At 44.0% G+C, this 27745-nt stretch overlaps 2 protein-coding genes across 2 annotated transcripts in view; one reads left to right on the top strand and one right to left on the bottom strand.

Annotated features, from left to right (window-relative positions):
• Positions 1–675: 675 nt before the first annotated feature.
• On the bottom strand, positions 676–12973 carry Mthfd2 (methylenetetrahydrofolate dehydrogenase (NADP+ dependent) 2, methenyltetrahydrofolate cyclohydrolase). The gene is made up of 8 exons (XM_028762416.1): positions 12806–12973; positions 8333–8517; positions 6636–6758; positions 5876–6028; positions 5068–5175; positions 4150–4242; positions 3423–3548; positions 676–1809 (listed from the first exon to the last, which is right to left on the bottom strand). Exons 1-8 carry the CDS (start codon positions 12970–12972, stop codon positions 1646–1648), a joined length of 1119 nt encoding a protein of 372 aa, XP_028618249.1. The 5' UTR covers position 12973; the 3' UTR covers positions 676–1645.
• A 7110-nt stretch (positions 12974–20083) lies between these two features.
• Mob1a (MOB kinase activator 1A) overlaps positions 20084–27745 on the top strand; it is a 14896-nt gene continuing 7234 nt past the window's right edge. Inside the window, exons 1-3 of the mRNA XM_028762451.1 lie at positions 20084–20275; positions 23887–24053; positions 27096–27189. Of these exons, the coding sequence (XP_028618284.1) occupies positions 20262–20275; positions 23887–24053; positions 27096–27189 (275 nt within the window). The 5' untranslated portion in view covers positions 20084–20261. The remainder of the gene's footprint in view (positions 20276–23886; positions 24054–27095; positions 27190–27745) is intronic.

Here is a 27745-nt window from a genome sequence, read left to right as displayed (position 1 = left end):
ACACACACACACACACACACACACACACACACACACACACACACACACACAAATGTGCAGGCAAGTACTCACACATATTTTAAAAAGAAAAAAAAAAAAACCACCCAGAAAAGAGTAGAGTTCCTGGTAGAGGAACAAGGGAAAAATAGGTCAGCACCACATGGCTCACCCTTCTTATTCTGCTTCAGGCTGTCTAGAGCGGGAACTGACTCTCTCAGCCTAAGTTCAAACACCCAGGGATGGAAGTTCAGCGTGCACCTTTTAGTCTGTCTGTCAATCAAACTACTGCACAGCAGGGATAGCCTATATATACTGCACACATGGGTCCACGTGACTGCACAGCAGGGATGGCCTGTATCTACTGCACACATGGGTCCACGTGACTGCACAGCAGGGATGGCCTGTATCTACTGGACACATGGGTCCACGTGTTAAGATGTTGCAAGCAAGCATGACCTTTGTAGTGAGTGGTGTTTGACTGGAGGGAATAGAAGACACCCAGAATCACTTACATGAACCTGAAAGATGAATAAATTCTTAGCTTGGAACTGCCTGTTGGGATACAAAAGGGTTGTATCCACAGCCCCTCATAGAGTGGATGTAAGCTAGGGACAGCTAGCTTAGAACATTAGGTAGGAAATAGTAATGGGTTAGGTTCTGACTGAGACAACAGCATTTCAGGAACTCATTCCACACCTGACAGATGTGTTTTATTTAAAAACAAACAAACAAAAACAAACAGCAACAAAATCCTTTAATAAGAAAATCTGACTAAGTCTTATATTAACTCACACTCCTTGATAACTTTCAGGAAAGCCAACAGGGACGTGAGAGATGCAGCTGCCGACAGTTCTTTGGTGGCACGAGCTGCCCTCGTGATTATCACACCCAAGTTTTGTTTTTTCAAAGCAAACAAACAAACAAACAAACAAACAAAAAACAGGCCTCAAAGCATACGCCAAAGCAAACAGACACACAACTCTTCAAGTCTGAAACTTAAAGTTTAAGTGTGCTGCAAAAGCCAAACATGGTAATACACACATCATTTATAAAATGAGCTTTTCGATTCTAGAAAATTAAAATAGGGCAAGCTCACAGAAGGATAACAGCAAGTGGGGAGACTCTAAACCTTCTCTGTTGACCCGCCACAGGGGGACAGCTAGTAACGCTGGGCTTTTTTATCCACCAGCCCAGCAGCTGAGCTCTCCTCAGGGCAATCTGGGTACTTCTGGCTGCACAGAAAGTAAGGGAGTGCCGTTGAGACCCAGTGCTGCTGTCTCTTCCTTTCCCTTAATTTTCTCTACTAAGGTTTCCTTTGGTTTGAAAGTTGAACTCAAAGGCTTGGGACCTAAGTTGAGTCATCAACTTGTATTGGAATAGCACTTGGGAAATGAGAGCCTAACCAGGCAGACAGTTTTGATGAAGTTCGGCATCCACTCTGTGTGAGGATGTCTCCCATGCTTCACCAGGTCAAAAGCAGGACACTGATAGCACCCTGGTGAGGTTCTGCAGAGCCATGCGCACACACAGCCACCCGTTTAAGCTTTCAATAAATACAAACATTCTAAACCATTTCAACAGAATAAATTAAAAATACTGCATTCCCCTTAGCCCGCTTTGCCTCTCAGCCCGGCTCGGAAAGCTGCTAGTTGGTGGCGGCTCCGCGCTGTTTGGACTTCAACACTTCCAGCTCCTCTGGCCTTAGCACTTTCTTTGCAGCAATAATGGTGTTCTTCATGAGCATGGCCACTGTCATGGGACCAACACCACCAGGGACAGGAGTGATGTAACCAGCTTTCTTCTTGACTCCTGCATGGAAACAAGACAGGCAGGGTGCTTCAGAGGTGTGTGGCAAAGATCACACGGTACTTTATCATCTTATAAAAAAGTATTCAAGAAAGAGCAGTAAGAAATGTAAGAGCCTTCATTAGCTTCAAGCTGGGTAGGAACGAGCTGGAGAAATGGTTCAACAGTTAGGAGCTCGGGCTGCTCTTGCAGAGGAAGAGGGTTGGGCTCCCAGCACCAGCATGGTGGCTCTCATAACTGTGCATAACTCTAGTTCCAGGGCACCTGACAGCCTCTTCTGACCTCTGTGGGCACCAGGGACACATGGTGTGCATATATGTATATGTATAAGAATATATGTATACACACACACACAGAGGCAAGACATCCATACACAAAAAAACAATTCTTTCTTTCTTTCTTTCTTCCTTCCTTTCTTTCTTTCTTTTTCTTTTTTTTTTAAAAAAAAAAAAAAAAAAAAAAAAAAAACAGCATCTCTCAGCCAGGGCACAGATCAGTGGTAAAGCACTGGCTGCACAAACAAGGACCTGAGCTCAAGCCTCAGAACCTGTGTCAGAAAGGCAGATATGGTAGTGCATGCTGAAGTCCCAGTGCTGGGAGCCAGATGTGGTAGTGCATGCTACAGTCCCAGTGATGGGAGGCAGATAAACAGATCCCTGGGGCTTGCTAGTCAGCCAGCCTGGACACACCAGCAAGCTCCATGTAAACATTCCAAGTCACAAACTAGAGACCTTGGACATACACAGTGACACACATACATACATGAAATACACCAACATACATATATAACACACACATGCATAACATATACCCATAGCATACACACACATTAACACACAGACGCATCACACATGCACACTCCACATATAACATATACAGACACATACATATAGAACACACATGACACAGACACCACATATACATATAACATCCACAGAACATACAACACAGACACCACATACACACATAACACATACACTAAACAGACATATAACAAATAGGCAGACATACATACCACACACAACACAGATAACACAAATAGACACACACACACACACACACACACACACACACACAATTTCTTTAAAAAAAAAACAAAAAAAAAACCCAAAAAAACCAACCCAGGCATGGTGGTGCCTCTGGGAAGAAGGTGGAGAGCAATCCTGGAAGACTCATTGTCAACCTCAGGCCTCCACACATGTGTACCCACACACATGCACCCACAAACACATGCACACACACCCATGCACCCACATACATGCAAACTCAAATACATACTCATGTACACACCACGCATTTTTTTTTAAAGTGTTTTAACAATGTTACCAAAATAATACAGGCTTAAAAGTTATAAGAAAAGAGCAGGATATGATAGCACACACCTTCAATTCCAGCACTAGGAGACAGAGGCAGATGGATCTCTGTGAGTTCAAGGCCAGCCTGGTCTACAGAGTGAGTCTCTGGACAGCCAGGGCTACCTGCTGAGACCTTGTCTCAAAAAAAAAAAAAAAAAAAAAAAAAGAAAAAAAAGAAAAAAAGAAAGAAAGAAGGAAGGAAGAAAGAAAACAATCTGTCCTAATGTCCACGAAAGGTAATTTACAAATGATACTAAATACCTTCAAAATCGACATCTCCAACCAACTTGGGCTTCGCAGTGACAGGGTCTTGAACTCTGTTTATTCCCACATCAATGACTGCTGCTCCTTCTTTGATCATGTCAGCTGTGATCAGATTTGGAATGCCTAGTGACAGACAGCAAAGATCAGAAGGACACTGAAGATGACATACTGTATTTTTGGATTTTCACTTATTGTAGATTTATTGATTTTATGTATAGAAATGGTTTGCCTGAATGCATATATGTGCACCATGTGCATGCAGTGCCCATGGAGGCCAGAAGGGGGCATTATAGTCATAGGACATTATAGGTGGTACCTGCAGGAACACCATTAACTAAGAAACCGTTTAGATTACACAGGGTAGGAGTACCCTCCTCCTTCAGTCTACAATGGGGTGACAGGTACAGGTATTCCAACTGCAACCCCAGCTCAAAGAATTAGTGCTGAGGCCGGGCAGTGGTGGTGCATGCCTTTAATCCCAGTACTTGGGAGGCAGAGGCCAGCCGGGTCTACAGAGCGAGTTCCAGGACAGCTAGGGCTACACAGAGAAAGCAAAATCTCGAAAAACCAAATCAATCAAACAAACAAACAAACAAACAAACGAATCAGTGTCGAAGAGAGTCAGAGGGAATGGCACTTGGGTGGGTGAGTGTTCAGACAACTAACACACACACACACACACACACACACACATATACATGTCTAGACACCTCAGAGCTCTTACCAGCAGCAGATATTACAATGTCTGCAAGGATCGTGTGCTTCTTCAGCTGCTCTTTGGGAGTGTATCGGTGCGATATTGTGACTGTGGCATCACCTGAGAGGCAAAAACAGATGCCTTGAGTTCCAAATCCAGGCTGGGATGGAGGTAGGTTTCAGCTGTTCACAGCACTGCAGAAACCTAACACCTCTGGAAAATCATGGAGTTGCATTATGTCTTAAAACCAATACCCAGGACAGAGAGAAGGGTCGGGGTGGTGAACATGCTGGCCAAGCATTCCTGACAGCCTGAGTCTGACCCCGGAGCTCACACACAGTAATAACTGAAATCAAAATGTAAACACAATTACTGCTTGGTGTGGTGTCTGGTGCTGCCCTCAGCTTGACCCTCTGGGGTCATGTATAATCACATTCACTCTATTTCCTATTTCATGGACTTGAAAGAGTTTTACTTTTTCTAAGAAAACATTACCAGAATTACTCAGGTGAGTCTGCTCTTTAACAATTCCATGAGGTTCCTGGAAATACAGTTTTCCTTTGGTCACAGAAGCTCATCACGGCTGTAATTTCGTATACGTCCTGCCTTAGCTTTCCCTTACATGAGTTAACAGAAATGACATGACACCTGGTCCGTTAACTCCTCTGCAGGAGCCACTGTTTCTTTCCTCCCAAATGACACAGAGGAGGATGCCAACTCTGAGTAAGAAAGCTTGTTGGTGCTGTCCAGACCATAACTGATAATTGCTAACTGCCTACAAGCAAGCTTTACTCAAAACTCAGATCTGTGTGAGGCTAGTTCTGGGATCCTTGGTGGCACTGATGCAGCCTTCCTTCCACACCATACATTATTTTCTGAGTGTTGACAGGGGTCACCGGATGGCTTTTGAGAGTTCTCACATAACAGGAAAGGTAACTTCCTTACCCCCAGGCCGCTCGTGAGCCCCATCTGTGTGCAGCAACATTGCGATCGGCATTCCAACGTTTTTTGATCTGCCAGCCACCACCACATTTTTCCCTAAGGTTGGAATGCCTGTAAAAATAAATAACAATAAATCAACACACACACACCCTAAATGACACAGCACAGATTCCAACTCTGAGTAAGTACAATCAAAGCCACATCTGAAAACATCTTATTGCCTACCACCATGCTTTACACAGAACTTGAATTTGTTTGGAGCTAGTTCCACAACAAGCCAATCATTCAGATACATAAATCTGCATTAAAAGTAGTCCTGGTCTGTCTGGGAATGTGGACCAGAGGAAGGCAGATGACCTGGGTCACAAATCCAGCCAGTCATGGACTGCCTCACAGAGAAGGTGCAGACAAGACTGAAGGCATTCTGGAAACTGCAAATGTCCCAAGGATCCTTGCTGTCACCATCGTTGAACCTAACCTTGCCTTCTCCGAAGCTTGTGGCATCAAGTAGAACTGTCGTAAGCAACAGCTAGATGAGCCCTGTGGGGTGAGCACCTGTGCTGTGGGCTGAGGTTCCAGGCTCTGTAGTTCTGGCGGTTTCTGCCACTTCTAAGTACAGGTTGAATATCCTTTATCTGGAGTATGTGAGGCTGGGGATGACCCGATATTGAGGTTGTTCAGATTTGAGAATATCTGGTTAACATTGCAAAACTAACAGTGCTGAAGGGTTTCAGATTTTCAGACCTGGAATGCCCAACCTACACTACGTTCATAATACTACAACAGAAATGCAATTTAAACACACACCTACCTGTCCGCTTAAGTATCTCCCACACACCCCATGGGGTTGCCGGCAGCATGGAATACTGGTCCAAGCACATTCGCCCCACGTTAATGACATGAAAGCCATCAACATCCTTGTCAGGAGAAACAGCATTGCAGATCTTTCTCTCATCGATGTGCTCTAAAAAAAAAGAAACCGATGCCATGCCCTAAGGTCCTGGTTGTGATGCCAAGGCTGCCCTGCTTCGGTGTACCAGGCTGTTGTAGGGTCTACTCTCTTTGACTTGCCATGATGCACAGAATGAGCGGACAGTAAGCAGAAGTCAAATACCACAGCCAAACACCACATCCCTCCACTCTCCTGTCTTTATACGGACAGCTCTATCAGAGCGTGAGGGTAACTCAGATCAGCTATCCCAGTACTTAAGAGGCTGAGGCAGGAAGACTGCTCCAAGCCTTGGGCCAGCCTGGACTGCACAGTGAAACAGTGAGTACTTTCTAAGTACTTCAAACAGCACCTCTGCTCAGAAATCGTTTCTTTTTATTTTATTTTTGTGTGCGTTATGGGTGTTTTCCCTGCATGTCTGTATGTATACCAGGTTTGTGCCTGGTGCCAATGGAGACCAGAAGAGAGCATCAGATGCCCTGGAACTGGAGTTATGGACAGTTGTGGACCATTATGTAGGTGCTGGGAATTAAAGCTAGGTCCTTTTAAGAACAGCCAGTGCTCGTAAACACCACTATCTCTCAAGCCCAGATCACTATATCTTTCGAAAACCAACACTCACCTGGGAGTGGCAGCTGAACAAGGAGGCCGTCCACGTTCTCGTCCTCATTCAATTTCCTGATTGAATTCAACAGCTCTTCCTCTGAAACAGAGGCTGGCTTCACAATTGTCTCACTGTTGATTCCTGTTGTAAGAAAGGTCAAGGCTTAAAACAACATCAAGGTTCACAGCTCCAAACCACTGGGAATGAATAAAGATTAAGTTCTTCTCTGGGGGTAAAAAAAAAAAAAAAGAACATCAAAGCACATCTATAGTGTGTAACCGCCATGCAAGCTAAGTAAACTGGCCACGGTGTAGCTGCCTTACAGCCTCATAAAGGCACACTGCAAAACACTAGCTCAGGGCTCCTCCTGCACTGTTCTGTGTTTATTCAATGACCTCATGTCGAAACAAGGAGCCTGAGCCTCAGATAAAATGCCAGCTAGAGAGCTGGAGAAATGGCTCAGTATGCTTGCTGAGGACCGGAGTCTGATCCCAAGCACCCATGTCAAAGGTACATCGGCACACATCTGCAACCCTGGAGCTTGAATGCTGAGACCATAGGACTCCTAGAGCCTGTTAGCCAGCCAGTCTCCAGGTTCAGTGAGACACTGTGACTCAAAAAATAAGTGAAGAGTAAACACACGCAGGCACGCACTTAGTAAATAAACAAATGAGTGTAATAAATATTACGAGTTTAAAATAAAACAGTATCTGTGTCTTGGGTGTTCAAGCATCATGGGAAAGACTGAGCAGCAGGATGAAGAGGACTGTGATGTGGTTAAACAGAGGTCTGAAGGAAGTGACTGGCTTCTGAGAAGTGGCTTCTGAGTTCTTCACCGATTGGCTTTATCATCGTGGGCTGAGGCGGCTCGGGTCTTGGGGGATGGGAGGCCTGTGTCTGTCCTTGAGGCACTGCAGATCACCATATGACGGCAGTTTAGAAGCAGCTGCTTTAGATGTGCCTGTGTCTGCTCCTGTGACAGTCAGTGGTCTGAGCACCTGGTGTCTTCCCTTCTGATGTAGCTGGGATGAATGACCAATCCTTGAGCCAGCTCACTAAGACAGAGCCGCTCAGGGGAAGCAAATGTAAAACGTGTTCAAGGTCATTTGTAAAAAGTTAAGCTGAGCGGTGGTGGCACACACCTTTAATCCCAGCACTTGAGAGGCAGAGGCAGGCGGATTTCTGAGTTCGAGAGTTTGAGGCTAGCCTGGTCTACAGAGTGAGTTCCAGGACAGCCAGGGCTACACAGAGAAACCCTGTCTCGAAAAACCAAAAGAAAAAAAAAGTTAAGGCCGAGACAGAGTGGCGCTCACAGCCCAGAAGCCACAGTATGACAATCCTTTGTCACTGAAAGTCCTCGACAGGCCAGTGCTTTCCACAGTAAGGTTTTTGACTCAGTCTTATCACACTAGTCTTATGTATTTGAGTTTTCTGTTTTTATTGTTGCTGTAGAGGTTTTTTTGTTTTTGTATTTTAGATTTATTTATTTATTTATTTATTTATCTATTTATTTGTATTTTAGATTTTTGAGACAAGGTCTTATGTAGTCCAGGATGACCTGAAACTTGCTATGTGGCCAAGGCTGGACTTGAATTCCTGGTCCTTCTGACTCCAGCTCCACAGTGCTGGGATTATGGTCTGGGCAACCACTCGGGGCTCTACTCAGAAAGAAGCATGGTGCCACATACCAGTAGGTCTCTGGTGATGACACTTACCCACTTCAGCTGCTGCCCTGGTTTTGTTGAGAACATAGGAATGACTGGCAGGATTGTCACCAACCAGAATGACACTGAGGTGTGGCCGCTTGTTGCCTGAGGCTACCCACTCTTCTACCTCCTGCCGTACTTCTTGCTTGATCTGCTGGGCCAGTTTCCTTCCAGAAATGACAACAGCTTCATTTCTGCAAAAGGTGACAAAAAAATGTAGCTTGAATATTTGCACAGAAAAAAAAAAAAAGACCAATTCAACTAGAAAAAGTTATTAAACACCAAAGACTTAGGTTTAAATATGAGATCCAAAGGAGATATTTTGTTTTTAAAGATTTATTTATTGCCAGGCAGTGGTGGCTCACGTCTTTTCCCAGCATTTGGGAGGCAGAGGCAGGTGGATTTCTGAGTTCGAGGCCAGCCTGGTCTACAGAGTGAGTTCCAGGATAGCCAAGGCTATACAGAGAAAGCCTGTCTCAAACCACTCCCCCCCCCCCCGAAGATTTATTTATAAATTTTATGTATGTGAGTACACTGTAGTTGTCTTCAGACACACCAGAAGAGGGCAGGCATCGGATCCCATCACAGATGTTGTGAGCCACCGTGTGTTTGCGGGGAATTGAACTCAGGACCTCTGGAAGAGCAGCCTGTGCTCTTAACCACGAGCCTTCTCTCTAGGCCCTGAAGGAGATATATAAGGGCAGTCACCAGCTACCAGGTCAGCATGAGCACAGTGACTGAAATAGCTCTTCTGGAACTCAGAGGCTTACAATGCTGACAGTTGCCACTTGCCTAGGTAAGATTTCAGGCCAGGGTCTCTCAGTGCTGCCTCCTCATCACGGCCCAAAGTCTTCAGTGGACATTCCCTTCACTCTTCACTGCTCTGAGGCTAACCAGTTCCTCTGAATATTGGTATTCCATTTGAAGTTTGTGTTGTGCTGTGGGTGTTAATATCTGGTCATGTTTCCTAGGCAATGGGTATTTTATTTTATGTGTATGGGTGTTTTGCCTGCATGTATGCATGTGTACCGTGTGTACAGTGCCCAAGGAGGTCAGAAGAGGGGCTCAGATCTCTGGGAACTGGAGAGCAACAGACAGTTATAAGCTGCATGTGGGTCCTCTGCAAGAGCAAATGCTCTTAACCACACAGCCCTCTCCAGCGTCAGTGAACTGGGTTTCATTTTGACAGTACTATATAACACAGTTGTCTCTCTTCAAACACTGATTCCAAAATGCCCTCTCCACCTATAAAGAGTAAAGTCCTTTATAGAAAGCAGTCTAGCATTTGCATAATCTAAGCATATTTCCCCCACCCCTTAAATTATCCAGATTGTTTATAAACCTAACACAATGCAATTCTATGTGAACAGTTGTTATAAATAACAAGAAACAAAGGTCCATGTATGTTTAGAATGATACAGAGGTCTTGACTGTTTACAAACTATATCATGTGGCTAGATTAATAAACACCATACCAGGCAAGTCAAACCTCAAAATACCTGCTACTGCCCAGTCCCTCTCCAGGACTGTTGTGATAGAGGGTGTGACAGTTAGCACTGTCAACTTGGCCAAATCTAGAATCCCTTGAAAGATGGACCTTTAACATGCCACTGAAGCATCACGATCTCCACTCCTGGAGCGGGAACAACCCATCCACTGTAGGTAACACCATTCCCTAACCAAGATAGAAAAAAAAAAAAAATGGAGAAACGAGCGATGGTGAAGCACACCTTTAGTTGCAGCACTCAGGAGACAGAGAGATCTCTGAGGCCAGCCTAGTCTACATGCTGAGTTCCAGCACACCCAGGAATACACAGGGATTATTACAGCAACAGGAAGTTATTACAGTAACTAAGTAAACTCTGGTCTACCCCCCTGTCTACTCACAGCCGACATAACAAGGTTATCTTTGGCTACATAGCTAGTCCAAGGGCAGCCTGAGTACATGAGATCCTGGAAAGGGGTGGGGAAGAAGGTAGATGTATACATGCTAATGAGGAATTACACACACACACACACACACACACACACACACACACTAAACTCTGAGAAGAATTTAGCTTGTACTTCATAAAAAGTTTCTTTGGAAAGCAGTAAATGCAGAGAAAAAAGTAGAAGCACACTTGGACTGAAAATGACAGGCTGATGTTAAGGACACTGGGTTCTGGAGGGGCCAGCGTTGTTCCAGGTCCTAATCTCTGTTTCAGAGGAAGGTTCTGGATGTTATGCCAATTTACTTAAAAAAAAAAAAAAAGACAAAGCAACACAAAGCCAGGCCACAATGTAATGAAGATTTTTCATAATCCAGCTGCAGTCGCTGCTTCCCGCAGCAGCTGAAAACACGAGCCGTTTCCCAGGTTCCCTCATCTGTTTGCCAAGGGCCAAATTAAGTAACTGCTTAAAGGGAGACAGGAGCCTGAGCCAAAACTAAAAAAACAAAAGTAAATTTTAAGTCTGCACACCCAGTTTAGACTGTAAATGCTTCCACAGATGTGTGCAGAGATTTCCCACTACAATGACAGACTAGAGAGAGGTCCTGGAAAGTTCCAATAATAGAGGTCAAAACTAAAATCCAAGTCAGTAATATTTATTTTCCTCTTAAACCAACAGTTAGTGATTTTACAGTCAATTAGTATCAGGAAAGCCTTACAGCTCCAGATCAAGTTATTTTGGGAAAAGTTCTGCTACTTAATCGAAGGGCCGGTAATGAGAGAGACAGAGAGGAATGACACCAGTATTGACCGAACAAAAGATATTTTGCCATCCCCTTTGCATAAATTACTCTTGGTTATCCTGCCCACCATAAAAACTCTGTTGTACGCAGCAGAGATGGATGATAGTAAGAAACAAGCTGCAAGTGTAAACATCTGCCACCAAGTCCATTTACTCTCCTGCCCACTGTCTCCTAGGCAACAGTACTCTCCCTTCAACCACGGAGTTTATGTTCCCCAAACCCTGGGACAGCAAGGCAAGCGCTGCAATTATCAAATGTGCAGGACAGCGAACACAGATTGCCTTCAGAGATACGAAGCCCACATCTCTCAGAAAAGCATGCAAGAGTAAACCCGGAGTGGAAACAAATTGGTTTAGTTCTTTGGGTAATAAATTACAGAATCTTTTCAAGTAGGCAAAGTCTCTGACACATGTAGTCCACAGACACACGGGGCCAGAACTCAGGAAGAGGAAAGGAAGAACAAGGAAATGAAAGATGGAATTAAAAGAGGGAGGTCAGGATCAGATCTCAGAAAACCCTGAATAATGCCCTTCCAAGTCCTCCAAAACCTGAGGATCCTGTGCTCCAACATGCAAGGCTCCAGAAATGCCTTCCACCTAGTAGAAATCACCCATTTTTCTTCAACTGAAACAAAAGTCCCATTGTGGAAGGTGCAGTTTTTATAGGCTCTAAGTTTGCATTCTAAATCTCTCAAACTTTGTGATGTGTTTGGGCTTGGGGGGTGGTGGTGGTAAATCACTGGCTTTTTTTACAAGACACAGTACTCAGGCAATGCAAATGCTCTTAAGATGAACTACGAGATGCACGGAGGTGGGGAAAGAATTCTCAACCCCTCAGACCCTTCTTCCTAGGCTTGGTAATGAGAGTTTGAGGCCAAGAAAGACCCAACAAATCAATTATCCCCTGAAAAAAGTGCATAGAATTTTCCCTGCCTTCTCCATCAGGTTCCCACCCCCAACCCCGGTCAACTTTCTTTGAGGGCTGGGAGGCCTTCGCATATTTCAACTTTTAAAATTATGGGGAAATACACATACGAAATTTTCCATTGTGACTTTTTTTTTTAATTGTGGTTTTGAGAGTGGAAAGGGAGGAGTCTCACGCTGCAGCCCAGGCTGGTCTCTAACTCACTCTGTAGTCCAAGCTGGCTTTGAACCGGCAGTAATCTAATCCTCCTGCCTCACAAGCAATCTCTCCGCGCCTGGCTCTGGCAATTTTCAAGCGTACGGTTTATGCGGTATTAAACACTCTCAGAATGGTGTGACTACCAGAGTGGTCCACGTGCAGAACGGAAGCTCCAACACCGTAGCTCCCTCTAAAACAATGCACCCTACTTCCAGCAGCCCCCAGCAACTTCTGGGGCATGTATCATCTCGCCCAGGCTAGAACTGGTGGGCTCCGGAGAGGACTGAGGGGGGCCACCATCAAGCTCGGGCATCTTGCGAACCACACCCACCCGGGAGGAGGGAAGTCGGTACCCTTGGAGCAAGCCGGCTCGCGGATTTCATCAGACTGCAGCAACCCGCGCTGCCGCTAGGGTCCGGGAGGGGCAGACCTCTCCGCACCCATCTCTGCGGTGGCAGAACAGTGTCCTCTGCCAAGCGTCCGCATCTCCACGTGCACCCCGGCGCCACGTAGCCCCGCCACACCCCTCCGTCGGGGGCTGGCCCCGCGGCTGGCTGATGCTTGGGAAGGATATCTGTCCACACCGCACTCCACGACCCCACGGACCCGCTCCCCGACACACTCACCGCACTGCCGCCAGGTGGAAGGGCTGTAGGCGGGGATGGCAGCCGTGCGTGGGGCGCAACAACCGCACAGCCAGAGCGGACAAGGAAGCTGAAGCCATGGCCCACGCCGGTGCCCGCGCCGGGAGAGAAGCGCGCGCGCGGGCCACGAAGCTATACCCCCGGCCCATGGAAGCCCCGCCTCCCCACGCGCCCATTGGCCCTTGAGCCGGCGTAAAAGCCAATAGGAGGTCTCCATTCTACGTAAGCCGGTCCAGGAGCAGGTCCTGATTGGCTGAAGGAGTCAAGCCCCTAATAGAGAAGAGGCAGCCGTGCTCTCCTCAGCTAGGCCAACTGAATCTGGGGTTCATTCATTCATTCATCTAACAAAAATCTGAATTACCTACTGTGTGCTGAGGTCCTGAAAGGCACTAAAAAATTATTTTTTTTAAAGAAGAAATCATCATTTGGCAAAATCATACTAAAAATTGATCTGGAATCATCAAAGGATGTCAAAACAGCAGGGTGAGACCTGAAAAAGGAGCAAGATAGGGTAGAGAGATGGCTCCACGGTTAAGATTACTTACTGCCCTTGCAAAGTGCCCAAGTTCGTTTCTTATCCTTCTAGTGACTCAAAACCTCTTGTAACTCCCGATCCTCCAACACTAGCTCTAGTGTTTTTAATAAAAAGACTTGCTTCTATGTTTCCCGGAATATTATATTTAAATGTCATTTGCTTAACCAAAATGCTTCTTATCTAGTTTTTATTTTATTTATTATTTCCCCTTGCCCCCTGATCTTTTTCTTTCCTAGCATGTTTATTTATATGTGTGCGTGACGTGGGTACCTATGTGTGTGGAAGCCAGAAGTTAATATTGGTGTTTTCCTTGATTCATCTTCCCTTTGTTTATTGGGACAAGGCCTCTGATTGAACCCAGGGTTGCCAGTTTGGCTAGTCTACTTAGACAGCTGGCCCTGAGTATTCCCTGTCTCCACCTCCTGAGCGCCGAGGTTACAGACAGAGCCTCACACCTACCTGGCATTTACAGAGATGCCAGGGATCCAAACTAAGGTCCTTATGCTTGCTTCTACCCACCAAGCTATCTCACCAGCACCTCACCTCTGTGCTGGCTAATCTTGTCAGTCTGACATGAGCTAGAGTCATAGGAAAGGTGGGAATCCCAACTGAGACAATGTCTCCATAAGGTCTCACTACAGGGCACTTTTTTAGTTAGTGATTGAACCCATTGTGGGTGGTGCTATCCCTGGGCTGGAGATCCTGGGGTCTATAAGAAAGCAGGCTGAGCAAGCCATGAGGAGCAAGCCAGTAAGCAGCACCGCTCCATGACTTCTGCATCAGCTCTGCCTCCAGGTTCCTACCCTGCATGAGTTCCTGTCCTGGTTTCTTTCAATGGTGAACAGTGATCCAGAAGTGTAAGTCCTCCCTTGCTTTGGCCATGTGTTTGAACACAGCAACTGTAACCTTAACTAAGACACTCCCTCCTTTTGATAAGTAGTAAGATTATAGAATGACTCTGGAGATTGCCTTGGATGAGATTATAACCAAATATAGTAAAAACAGGAAGTACCAAGGTTACCCGAGGGAGTTAGGATGTGTCATTTGCCGTCAATTGGGTTTCTGGTGAAATTCCAAGAAAACCACAGGTTTATTGCTGGGAAGGGAGAAAGGCCTTAAGCAAATGTTAATTGTTCTGGAATTCTTGAACCTCAGGGCACAAGAGGCTTCCACCACACCCCTAGGGCAAGAGCCTTTTTCCTCTCCAATGTCCTCCTAATACTCTCTGTCTTTGTCTTTCCCACCTGCTCAGAACTTGTAGAATTGTTTCCAAAATAGATCTTAATTTGTTTCATCTACCTAACTCCTCACAGACCTGAGTCGCCATTAATTCCACCTCCAATAACTTTATTTAATGTAAGAATTGGGGAGTGTGTGTGTGTATGTGTGTGTGTGTACATGTGTGCCATGGTGCACATATGGAGGTCAGAGGTCAGTCAGTATTCAGGAGTCCGTTCTCTCCTTCCACCATGGAAGTTCTGAGGTTTGAACTCAGTCATCATAGCTTCCTGGATTTTTGAGCTTTCGCATATATATATATATATATATTTTTTTTTTGGTTTGGTTTGGTTTTTTGAGACAGGGTTTCTCTGTGTAGCCCTGGTTGTCCTGGAACTCACTCTGTAGACCAGGCTAGCCTTGAACTCTCGAACTCAGAAATCCTCCTGCCTCTGCCTCCCAAGTGCTGGGATTAAAGGCGTGCGCCACCACCACCGCCCGGCTTGTATGTATTTTTAAAAACAGAGTCTTGGTATGTAGCAGTCTTTCCACCTCAGCCTTTCTACTCTGAGGTTACAGCCGTGCGGCCCCTCACCTGGATCTGCTTCCCTTTTTAAGGAGTAAGTGGGTACTGAGGAGCTGGTTTGGTCAGCAGCTGCTGTAGAACTCAAACATCAGAGCTCAGATCCCCACCATCCATGTAAAAGCCACATCTGTAAGCCAGGGCTGGGAAGTGGACTCCGGAGGATCTTGGAGCCCTTGGGCTAACCTAGTCTAATCAGTGAGTTCTAGGTGTAATGACCCTACCTCATAACTTTCAGTGGTTGAAGGCCGGAGAGACAGCTCAGCAGTTAAGAGTGCATACTGCAAACCAGGCAGTGCTGGTGCACACCTTTAATTCCAGCACCTGGGAGGTAGAGGCAGGTGGACCTCTATGAGTTTGAGGCCAGCCTGGTGTACAGAACTAGTTCTAGGACAGCCAGGGCCACACAGACAGACCCCTTCTCAACAAAACAGAATAGAACAAAAAAGGAGTGCATAATGCTCTTGTCGAGGATGGGAATTCAGCACCCACATGGGCAGCTCACAACTGCCAGGAAGGAATTTCAGCTCAAGGGAGATCCAACCCCTCTAGCCTCTGCAGGCACCTGCACTCCTGCACGTAACCCCCATATACACATAGGCACATACTTTAAAATAATAAGATAAAATAAATCTTTTTTTTTTTTAAAAAAAAATAGGTTGTTGAGTTGGGCACAGTGGCACACATCTTAATCCCAGTACTCCAGAGACTGAGGCAGGCAGATCTCTGAGTTGGAGGTCAGCCTGGTCTACATATCAACTTCCAGGCCAGCCTGGGTTACATAGTGAAATATTGTTGAGAAAAAGAAAAGAGAAAAAGGGAGAAAGGGAGGTAGGAAGGAAGGGATGGAGAGAGGGAAGGAGAGAGGGATGGTGGGTGACATAGAATGATATTCAATCCATAGGCACCTGCAAACACATGTACATACACCTACAGAAACATGTTTGCATAACACACACAGGCGCACGCACACACACACACACACACACACACACACACACACACACGGCATCAGGTTTCAAAAAGCCCTTTAATATTTGTACACCTTCCTATAAAGAGGCCAGGTTTTTGGGTGGCTGACTTCATTTTCCTTCACTTTCCCCTGGCTTGTTCCAGTCTCATCAGGCTGACATTTTTTGTTCTTTCAGTTCTCCTTTCAGTAGCAAATGTAGAAAACCCCAGCTCGCTTCAAAGCTGTTGCACATGGGCTTGGCTCTGAGTAGTGCCCGTTACCCACACCCTGTACTGGACTAGCTCATCTTCTGAGGGCTTAGCTTCATTGACACTTAAACTTTCCAGCTTTTGTTTTGTTTGTTTTTAAGATAGGGTCTCAGTAATGTAGCTCTTACTGTACCTGCTTCTGCAATACTGGGGTAAAAGGTGTATGTCACCATGCCTGGCATATATATATATATATATATATATATATATATGATTTTATATTTATCTTACATGAATGATACATGACACATGTGTGTATATATGCGTGTGTATGTGTTGGGGCTGGGGTTTGGGCATGTCACCATGTGTATCTGGAAGTTAGAGGATAGCTTGTAGGGGTCAGTTCTGTCCTTCTACTTGGGTCCTGGAGATCAAACACAGGCTGTTAAGCTTGGCAGTAAGTGTCAGAAATTTGCATGTCACCCTTACACAAGACCCATGCTAAATCCCTGTAATGTTCCAAGTCTCATGCTGCCGCAGTGAGTATTCAGTCTATCTGTTCTCTTTCGGGTCAGTCTGTCAATGGTCTTCATCAGCTCTGTGCTTCTCTCATCACAGTGTCATGGTTGGCCATCATGTCCGTGCAATGATGGACTACTCTATACTCCATCAGGACCAAGGTTGTAACTCAACCAGTAAGGGCTTGTCTAGCACTCGTGAAGCCCTGGGCTGTTCCCAGCATTACATAAAACCGAGCAAGCCTGTAGTCTTAGCACTTGAGGGGTGGAGGCGGGAGGATCAGAAATTCAAGGACATCCTCAGGTACAAAGTTGGCCTGTGTTATGTTTTTTTTGTTGTTTTGTTTTTGAGACAGAATCTCATTATATAACCTGCTGGCCTTAAACTCACAGAGATCTGCTTGTCTCTGCCTCCCGAGTGCTGGGATTAAAAGTGTGAGCCACTATGCCCATGCTTTATATGGTGAGCTTGAGATCAGCCCAGTTTACATGAGATCTGCCAAAAGAGAAAAAACATAAACACACACACACACACACACACACACACACACACCTATGTTGTGTAACTCACTGCAAGCCCAGGAGGACAGAGAGAGGCCTTGCTTTTGTCTATAGATGCAAACACAGAAATCTGACCAGGGACTTTATGTCATTTTCAGAATAAATATTTCCATATGCCAGGAGTGGGTTTTTGTTTCTGATACATGGAGAGTTCTCTTTCACAGTCCTCAACCTGAGACACAGAGCAGGCTACAGCTTAGACATTTTAAAGTCTTTCTTCACTCACCTGTGAGGGGCTCAGCTGTCTGGGAACAGCAGGACAGAAGTGTCCAAACTGAGGGGAAGAGGCTCTGGGTGGGAGAAGGTAGGGTCAAGCTGGAGTTGTTAATGAGGGTGTGGAGTGCTTACACAGAATGAAAAGTCAAGGTTGCCAATTTTGCTTAAGGAAGCTCAAAAGGGGAACTGAACGGAGAGCAGGGGTGGGGGAAGGGGAGGGACAGAGGGGAGCAGTCCAGAAGAGGTGAGAAAGGAAGGCCCTCTAAGCTGCCGCTTACCTTCTGTTTCCCACCTCTGCTATGACCAGATTGTATGATGGATCTCTCTATCCCACGGAGCCAGAGGGAGTAAAACATCCCAGTGTTTGTTTGGAGCCATCTGTTCTGGTGGAGACCAAATATGCCGATTACCTGGGTCTCTTTTCCCTGCCCTTCACTCACTGGGAAACTTTATCTTTGACTCCCTTAGAAGATTAGATTGCTATCCTCTTTAAATATTGACCAAAATTTCCATCTTAATCCCTAAGACTTTCTCCCTAAAGCTGAAGACACTGAGAAATTTCTCTAACAAGTTTTTCCTCATAGATTTAATAATTCTACAATTTTAAGAATAATTTCATTAAAAGATGAAAAAATAAAAACCAAACCTGGAGTTCCTTTATTCTGTCTTTTATTTTTCTAAAGAAGATTTATTTTTTATTTTATAAGTGTTTTGCCAGCTTACATGTAGTGGTATGCATGGATGCCGGTGTCTGTGGAGGTCAGATGAGTGTTAGATCCTCTGGAAATGGAGTTACAGTGTGGATGCTTGACCCTGAACTCAAGTACTGTGTAGGAACAGCAGGTGCTCTTAATCATTAAGCCATCTCTCCAGCCCCTCACATCATATTTTTATAGTTATATAAGTATATACATTCATCATATATATGTATATATGCATATATATATATATACATATATATATATATATACATACATACATACATACATACATACGTACATACACATATAGTTTTTTTGACAGGGTCTCTCTTTGTAGTCATGGCTGTCCTAGAACATCCTATGTAGACCAAGCTGGCCATGAATTAACAAAGACCCACCTGCCTCTGCCTCCTGGTGCTGGGATTAGAGCTATGTATCACCACGATTGGCTTGCCTTGATATAGTTATAAACAGAAGGACACAGACTCAAACCTTAACAATATGGTATTTAAAAATATGCTTACAAAAATAACAAATAACAAATAAACAAAAATAACAAATAAAAATACAAGAGGCAGAGACAGGCAGATCTCTGAGAGTTCGAGGCCAGCCTGATCTACATAACTCTCATTATGAGTTCCAGGACAGCAGGACTACATAGAGACCCTGTCTCAAAAAACAAAACAAAACAAAAAACAAAAAACAAAAAAAAAACAGGAAAAAGAAAGAATCAAAAAAGTATATCAAGGCACATGCTCTAAACCACATACAAATGTACAGAAGTTAGTGAAGGAAAAAAAGAAAGAAAAGAAAAAGCTTCCTAAATAATCCTGATAACCTAGAGTAGACCTCTCCCCAGGCATCATGGTAGAAAAAGAGAAGCAGCTCCCTTACACACACCACACACTGATAAATACACATTTATAGAAAGTGGTTTTAAAAGTTAATAAAAGGAGCGGCAGCCTGGTTGGTCAACCCTGTAATTCCTGCACCTGGGAGGCGGAAGTAGGAGGATCAGGAACTCAAAGTCATCCTTGGCTACAAGTGAACTTTAAACCAGCCTGGATTGCCTGGAACACTAGAGATCCCGTCTCAACAAAAGAACAACAAAAAGAGTGAGAGAGAGAGAGAGAGGGAGGGAAGGAAGAGAAGAAGGAGGAAGAGGAGGAGGAAGAGGAAGAAGAGGAAGAAGGAGAAGGAGAAGAAGGAGGAGGAGGAGGAGGAGGAGGAGAGAAACCCAACAGTCGATAAGATAAAATCGATGTCATCATTGTAACAGGTGATGTTCAAATGGTTTTAAACCACCATCAATTGGAGCGGCAAAATACTGGGTCTTTGCCACTGCGCATCCTGCATCGTCGTTTATTTCCACAGTTTTTTTTCTCTTTTCTTCATTCTACCATAGTGTTACCCGGTGTCAACATATCCTCCCACACAGAACATGTACATGAACATTCCTAGCAGCATTACAATGTATGTGTAGAGACTTCCAAGTGTCCATCAACAGACGATGTGGCTGGAATAGCATTCCTTTGGGAAAAGACAGAAAATCCTAAATAGCAAAACAGTCACTTAGTAGCGCTGGCAGAGCTCCCTTGGCCACGGAATAGTTGACAGCAGTGCCTGGCGGGCTCCATCTCCTTCCCGGGCCCACAGAATACTGATTGGCTGAGCTCAGTAAGGGGCGGGGCGAAGCTCAGCGGGACGGGAAGAAGCCCGGTCTCGCGAGATGCAGTTGGTTCCGCATTTCGGCTCCTGAGGTGTGGGAGGCAGCGCCGAGGGGTCCCCGGTCTGTGCTGGTTCGCGGCGGCTGGAACCCAGTACCGATCTCCGGCCGTGAAGCTTCGGCGACCCTGTTGAGCCGCAGACCGACCTCTGCTTCCCGGTGCCCGCGGCGGCGCCGAGTCTGACGGGGCGGGGGCCACGGCCCCTTGGGCTAGCGAGGATGAGCTTCCTCTTGTGAGTGGGCCGGGCCGGGGCGGGGCTGGTGTCGGTCGCCAGGGCCGGGCAGAGGGGGCAGTCGGAGGGCGGAGCCGGACTCGGGGCTGCACCGGGCCTGCCGCTTCGGAAACGGCTGGCGCAGGGAAGTGTGCAGTCAGTGCCTCTGACCAGACGAGGCTGAGGAAGCAACGTGGTGTTCCACAGGTTTACATTTGAGAAGAGAGCTTTCCACCTTATAATGTGACTTTTCTCTTATCCTAGGCAGGGCTTGAACCTGGGCCCCTCCTGCCTCAGCTCTCCAAGGAGCCAGGATTGCAGCCTAGGCCACCAGGACAGGCCTGCTTTAAATGTGTGTGTGTGTGTGGGGTGTTGTTTTGTTTTGAGAAAGGGTCTTGCTATGTAGCCCAGGGTGGCCTTGAGCCCCACCTGCCTCTACCTCCTGGATGTTGGGATTAAAGGTGGGCGCTTTCATCTCGGCCCAAATGTGAATTTTTTCAAAGGTTTTTTTATTTTTTTTTGAGAACTTAATAGATGCGTATTTTCATTTCTAACTCCTCCAGTGCCCTCTCATGTCCCATTCAAATTCATGTCTTCATATATATATATATTCCACCTATATTATATACATACCTACTAAATCCAATTAGTGTTGTATGTACTTGGGTGTAGAGCTGACCATTTGATTATGAGTAGTCTATTTGAGCTTGTTCCTGAAAAATCTTACTCTCCCTTTGGACTGTCCAGACCTCTTCAACCAGGTGAGGTAAATGTGAGTTTTTATTTATAACTTAAACTGATCAAACTGATCGACAGTTTATCCCACTCTTAACGCTGCTTCGAGCATCTGGTTACAGGTTTTTGGGTATGTGTGTGTGATGGTATCTCCTCTGTATTAGTGAATTTTTACGTGTTAGCCTTTGAGGTACCGCCAAGCCTTTTAAAGCCTGCACTGCATTTTACATCCCAATCTCAACTGTATGAGTTTTCAGAATTATCCAGTTCACATCTATCTGGCAGTTGCCTTTGTTATACCTGAGTGTGAAGTGGAATTTATTGATTTACATTCTCCCAATGACCAACAATGTTAAGCATCTTTATGTGTGTCTGTATTTTTCAGGCCATTTGTGGATAAAGTCTATTGAGATCCTTTTCCTATTTAAAATCAGATTTTTTTTTTATTTTGTTAGCACCCATTAATTGTAGGAATTAATGGGTTTCACTGTGGAATTTCCATGTGTGTGTATGGTGCAGTGGTTGTGTTTTTGGTTTGAGTTGTAAGCATTCTTTATGTATTTTGGATATGAGTGTCTCATTACATCTGTGACTTAAAAATAGTTTCTTCCATCCTCATTATTTTAACTGTTTCTATGGCATCATTTGAAAAATAAGTATATTTTTCAAACATTTATTTAGTTATTTAGTTGTTTTTTTTTGTTGTTTTTTGTTTTGTTTTTGAGACAGGGTTTTACTATGTAGCTCTGACTGTCCTGGAACTATGTAAATCAGGCTGACCTCCTAGAGATCTGCCTGGTTCTCCCTTCTGAGTGCTGGGATTAAAAATCTGTACCAGTATGCCCAGTTTAGGATTTATTTTCACTTTACGAGTATGGGTGTTTTGTGTGTGTGTGTGTGTGTGTGTGTGTGTATGTATGTGTGTATGTATACAACATGTGCATTCAGTACCCATGGATGCCAGAAGAGGGCATCAAATCCCCTGGGACTGGAGTTGTGGATGGTTGTGAGTCACCATGTGGGTGCTGGGAACTGTATACCCCAGTCATCTGCAAGAACAGCAAGTGTTCTTAACTACTGAGCTGTTTCTCCAGCCCTTGAAGCACAAACCTTAATTTATAGTATGAAGAACATATGGAATCTTAAGAAATCACTTAATGTTAATTTTCTGTATTTAGTTTCCTGTTATTCAGTTTCGTATCTCCAGGTTCCTGGGATGATCCGGCTAACTTAGTACTTCCTTATTGTATGTAGTTCTTTATAAAGTATGATATTTAGTCTAGTCCTTTCAAAATTTATTTCTTACACTACTTAAAATTTACTTTCACAGGTAAGGTGTAAGCCTACAGGTCTGTTCCCTTCTCTTTTTTAGATGGTGTCACAATTCTGATATGCATTATTTTAATGCTTTTTCTGTTTTGTTGTTTGTGCTTTCTGTGGGTTAACAAAATAGGCTTTGTTCTAATTTGGTTCTGTAATGTGTTCAGCTGTGCTTTGACTCTTGAATATATGTACTCCATTACATTTTTGTCACTGTACAGCATCCCATGATGTGGCTATTCCCCCCATATCTACAAGTGCATGGAAGGAGTAGATTTGCATTGTTAAAGATGTCGCTGTAACAAGCACTAGAATCTACAGTGAGCCCCCCACCCTCGGTTAAATGCTCTGGTCGATGTGGTATAATAGGCTGCTCTATGTAACAGGTTGTGCTGCTGTTCCTGTATTAACATTTTTAAATTTTTACTTACTTGTTTCATATATGTAGATCTGTGAGTGTGGAATAGGCACAAGTGTGTGATGTTGTGTCCCTGCTGCACAGAGAATAGAAGAGGGCATTGGGGGGCCTTCTATTACCTTTGGCCTCTTCTCTAAGGCAAGGTATCTTTTTGAAATTGGAACTTCTTTTTTATTCCCACTAGGCTGGAAGCCAGCAAGTCCCAGACAGAAATCCTTGTCTTATTCTATTGCTGTGAAGAGATACCAAGACCAGGACAACTCTTACAAAGGAAAACATTTCATTTGTGCTGGCTTACAGTTTCAGAGGTTTAGTTCATTGTCGTCATGGTGGGGAGCATGGCGGCACACTTCTGTATTGGAACTGCAGGGAGAGAGAGAGAGAGAGAGAGAGACAGAGACAGAGAGAGAGAGAGAGAGAGAGAGAGAGAGAGAGAGAGAGAGAGAGAGACAGACAGACTGGGACTGGTTTGGGCTTTTGAAACCCCAAACCCAGCCCCAGTGACACACTTCCTCCAACAAGGCCATACATACCTCCTAATCCTTACAAATAGTGCCACTCTCTTAAGTATTTAAATACACCATCCTATGGGACCATTCTTATTCTCACTGTCATGTTCCTGTTTTCCCCGCATTTCCACATAAGTAGTATTTCACATTGACCAAACAACATATAAGCCTCCCATTTTTGCTTTTCTCAGTCGTTTCTAGTTGACCATACTCATTTCTTGACAATATTCTCCCTAAGAAGTACCTTAAAGCACTAGCACTTCCTAGAGTCGGATTGCAGGCGGTCTTCATGTTGTGCAGCGAGTGCTCATAACTAGGCAGTCATCTAGTCAGTCTGCGCTCTTGCTTTTCAGGAGTGTGTGTGCGTGTGCAGATGGAGCCCAGGGCCTCCTTAATGCTGGGCAAACCTTTGACACTCCTGTATTTGTTTTTGTCATCATCCCGTCTTCCTTCTTGGCCTTTTTTAGGGAGCAGTTTTTATTGATCAGCTTATTTATTCCAATATTTATTTGTGTGTGTATATGTAAAAGCAGTACATGTTCTTAACTGCTTAGCCATCTTTCTAGCCCCCAATAGAACCGTTTATACACTTAAAATACCAGTCTTCTTTCATTCTAAAAATTCATACATTTTCACCTTTAACCCAACAGCAGCAGCCGCTCTTCGAAAACATTCAAACCAAAGAAGAATATTCCTGAAGGGTCCCATCAGTATGAACTCTTAAAACATGCAGAGGCAACTCTCGGAAGTGGCAATCTGAGGCAAGCTGTCATGTTGCCCGAGGGAGAGGACCTCAATGAGTGGATTGCTGTTAACAGTAAGTTTTTAAGAACATTAATTCGTTGATTTATAGAGTTTGCTAAAATCTTATCTAATAAGTGTTCTTTTGTAGGTATAATTATTGTAATATAACAGCTATCTATAAAATACATTTAGACTTTACCTGTCAAAGGACTTGGTTGTGTGGTTGAGTGTAGACACTTGAGGAGTGCTGAGTGCTTACAGGTACTTGGTGAGACTATCATAAAGAAATGAGTAAGGTCAATTACAAAAGTACATGCATAGTGGGAGATATATGTTTGAACAGTGTGAAGTACTACTTTTTTTAGGGAACCCCTGTTTTTTATTTTACTCAAATTATCAAGTTTGGGCTGGAAAAATGGGTCAGTGGTTAAGAGCGCATGCTGTTCTTGCAGAGGACACAGTTGGTCTCCCAGCACCCATATGGGGCAGCTAGCTCATACTTGCCTGTAACTCTAGCTGTAGGGAATCCAACAGCCTCTTCTGGACTCACATGGACATCCCATACACAGATACTGAAGCTGAACCAATTTAAACTTATCCCCAGCTAGCTTACAAATAAATGAGACTCAGACTGTGGTTATTTGGCTTTGACAATTACTGGGGGTTAACTCCTAATCTACTTTTCTAACTGCTGTCCTGGCTACCTCTCCAGTGGTGTACCCCAGATACTTGCTGTTTCTCCTGGCCTCTGGCTCATAGTCCATCTCCTCTCATGGCAGCTTCCTCCTCTTCTCTCCTTTTTCCTCCTTCTCTTGATTCTCTACCCCCAACCAGGTAACTCAAAACCCACCTACCTCTAATCTTTCCGGTAATTGACTATTGATAATTTTTATATAACCAATTTTAAATTCAGGAACAAAGTTTATACAACAAAAGCTTGTAAATGTGAGAATTCACTCCATTGGCCTAGACTTTCAGATACAGAATTTAGCATGACAGTCTACAGCAACAGACCAAACCCTCACCAGATACAAATCATATAATTTAATATGTTTTTAAATTAAATCTCAAATTATGTTATTCGGAAAGCATGTGTTGGCCTCCTGCAGTTTTAGATTTTTCTTTGAGGTTTAATTGATCTAAACTGTCTATTCAAACCTTTTGGTCTCTGGCCAGCAAGATGGTTCATCTGGTAAAGATACTGCTGCCAAGCCTGAGTTCATTCCCTGTCATCCACATGGTGGAAGAGGACTGACTGTTGGAGATTGTCTTCTGAGCCACATACACACACGCACACACATACTTATGTATGTACATACACAATAAGTAAATAAAATGTAAAATACAAAACAAACATGATACACACATACATACGTACACACACAAACAAAATACTTTTTTCTTAATCCCAGCACTTGGGAGGCAGAGGCAGGTGGATTTCTGAGTTCGAGGCTAGCCTGGTCTACTGAGTGAGTTCCAGGACAGCCAGGGCTACACAGAGAAACCCTGTCTTGAAAAACCAAAAAAAAAAAACAAAAAAACTTTTGGCCCCAGAATTCCTGTATTCCCTTAAAAATGACTGGGAGGGCTGGACAGATGGCTCAGTGTTTAAGAGCTTATACTGCTCTTATAGAGGACAAGTGTTTAGTTCCCACCCACATCAGGAGTCTATAATTCCAACTCCTGGAGGATCCAACATCTCTAGCCTGAGTTCATGTGCAAACCTCTTTCCCCCACAGTAAAAATAGGTCTTAAAAAATATTACTGAGCATGGCAAAGAACTGTTTGTTTGTTTTTGGGTTTTTTATTTGTTTGTTTTGAGACAGGGTTATTCTGTGTAGCCCTGGCTGTCCTAGAACTCAGTCTGTAGACCAGGCTGGCCTCAAATTCACTCTTCCTCTTGTGTGCTGGGATTAAAGGTATGTGCCAGTAGTGTCCGTATTGGCTAGCTCAGAATTTTTTTCTTAATCCATTTTTGAAGAAACTTGGAAAGCCCTAGTTTTTTTCAGGTACTCCTTTAGACAAGATCATAGCATTTTGAAAAAACATTCTAAGTCTTAATGATTTTCTTTTCTTTTCTTTTCTTTTCTTTTCTTTTCTTTTCTTTTCTTTCTTTCTTTCTTTTTTTTTGGTTTTTCGAGACAGGGTTTCTCTGTATAGCCTTGGCTGTCTTGGAACTCACTCTGTAGACCAGGCTGGCCTCGAACTCAGAAATCTGCCTGCCTCTGCCTCCCAAGTGCTGGGATTAAAGGTGTGAGCCACCACTGCACAGCTTGATTTTCTTTTTTTTTTTTTTGGGGGGGGGTGTTTCGAGACAGGGTTTCTCTGTGTAGTTCTGGCTGTCCTGGAACTCACTTTGTAGACCAGGCTGGCCTCGAACTCAGAAATCTGCCTGTCTCTGCCTCCCAAGTGCTGGGATTAAAGGCGTGTGCCACCACCGCCCGGCTTGATTTTCTTTATATCTATCCTTCCTCCTCATCCTCTGGATCTAGCAGAAGCTCCTTTGGAATATCCTCCCTGACTCCCTCAGTCCTTCCAGATGTTACCTTTTCTTCGAACGTCTAGAACTTACTGTTGGCATGTGGGTCCCATTTCTGTCCTGTATTATTTATCTTTTAAGCTCTTCTGTCATCATACTAGGTACTTGACTCGGTCCTTTTTGAGTGGTCTTCAGTATGCTGGAGGCCTCATGCTAATGCTGAAGCAGATGTTTGAAATGTACAAGACAGCCTGTACTTCTCACTAAATTTGTTCTATAAAATCCTTTTTCTCTTTCCCAACAAATGATAATATCTTGTAGTTTAGATTGATAAGCTATGACTCTTTCAACTCCTTGGAAAAAAAAATATATTCCAGTGATTTATTAGGTACTAGTAGATTAGCTCCAGTGTTTTAAGTCAGTTGGATGTGGCAGTGTGCTCCTATAATTCTAGTTGCTTGGGAGGCTGAGGGAGGCAGATTGCATGAGCTCAGTTGTTCAAGACTAGCCTGGGCAACATAGATTCCATTTTAAAAAAGAAAATATTATTCCTTTTTCCTTTGGCTGAGAAGTCTGTTTGGTTTGTCATGATTTATGTAGTAGACGCTTAACACAGTTGTAACTTTGTTTCTGCAGCTGTGGATTTCTTCAATCAGATCAATATGTTGTATGGAACCATTACAGAATTCTGCACTGAGGCAAGCTGCCCAGTCATGTCAGCAGGTCCCAGGTATTTGTCTAGTCTGTTAAATAGACATTCAGATTGCTTTCTTTTATTTTATAACTGATAAATACTAAATAATAAAGACTATTCTTATCTGTTTCTTCATGTAGAAAAAATTCTGTGTCTGAGTTCTTGACTACTCAGCAATAACTCTTGCTATTAACTACTTAGGTATATGAGTACTCAGTGTTTAATATTTATATTGTTCTAAGAGTAAAGTATAAAATTTGAGTTAGGGGCAGTGAGACGGCTCAGAGAGTATAAAGATGCTTGGTGCCACGCCTGGTGACCTACACTCCTTTCTTAGGTGGAAGGAAAGAACTGACTCCTGCAAATTGTTCTCACATGTACTGTGTGTACATGTCCACACAAATGTAATTCATCCCTTTTTTTTTTTTTAAAGTTTAATTTCTTACAAGAATTTTTAGATGGTCTTAAAATATTTGCTCTTTTTTTTTTTCTGGTACCTATATAGTATTAATGAAAGTAGCTGCACATCCAGAAGTAAGTATCTTAAAGAAGAAAGTCTTTTTTTTTTTTTTTTTTTTTTTTTTTTTTTTTT

Source organism: Grammomys surdaster, unplaced genomic scaffold (genome assembly GCF_004785775.1).
Source record: "Grammomys surdaster isolate TR1022 unplaced genomic scaffold, NIH_TR_1.0 133, whole genome shotgun sequence".
Classification (NCBI taxonomy): domain Eukaryota; kingdom Metazoa; phylum Chordata; class Mammalia; order Rodentia; family Muridae; genus Grammomys; species Grammomys surdaster.
Note: the sequence above shows the minus strand (reverse complement) of the source record. Positions and strands in the feature narration are given on the sequence as shown.

Coding starts and splice junctions, on each gene's coding strand:
- Mthfd2 (XM_028762416.1), bottom strand. CDS start 12,972: ATGGGCCGGGGGTATAGCTTCGTGGCCCGCGCGCGCGCTTCTCTCCCG. Junction 6,759..8,332: donor CAGGGCAGCAGCTGAAGTGG/GTAAGTGTCATC, acceptor TTCTTACAACAG/GAATCAACAGTGAGACAATT. Junction 4,243..5,067: donor GGCTCACGAGCGGCCTGGGG/GTAAGGAAGTTA, acceptor TTTGCCTCTCAG/GTGATGCCACAGTCACAATA.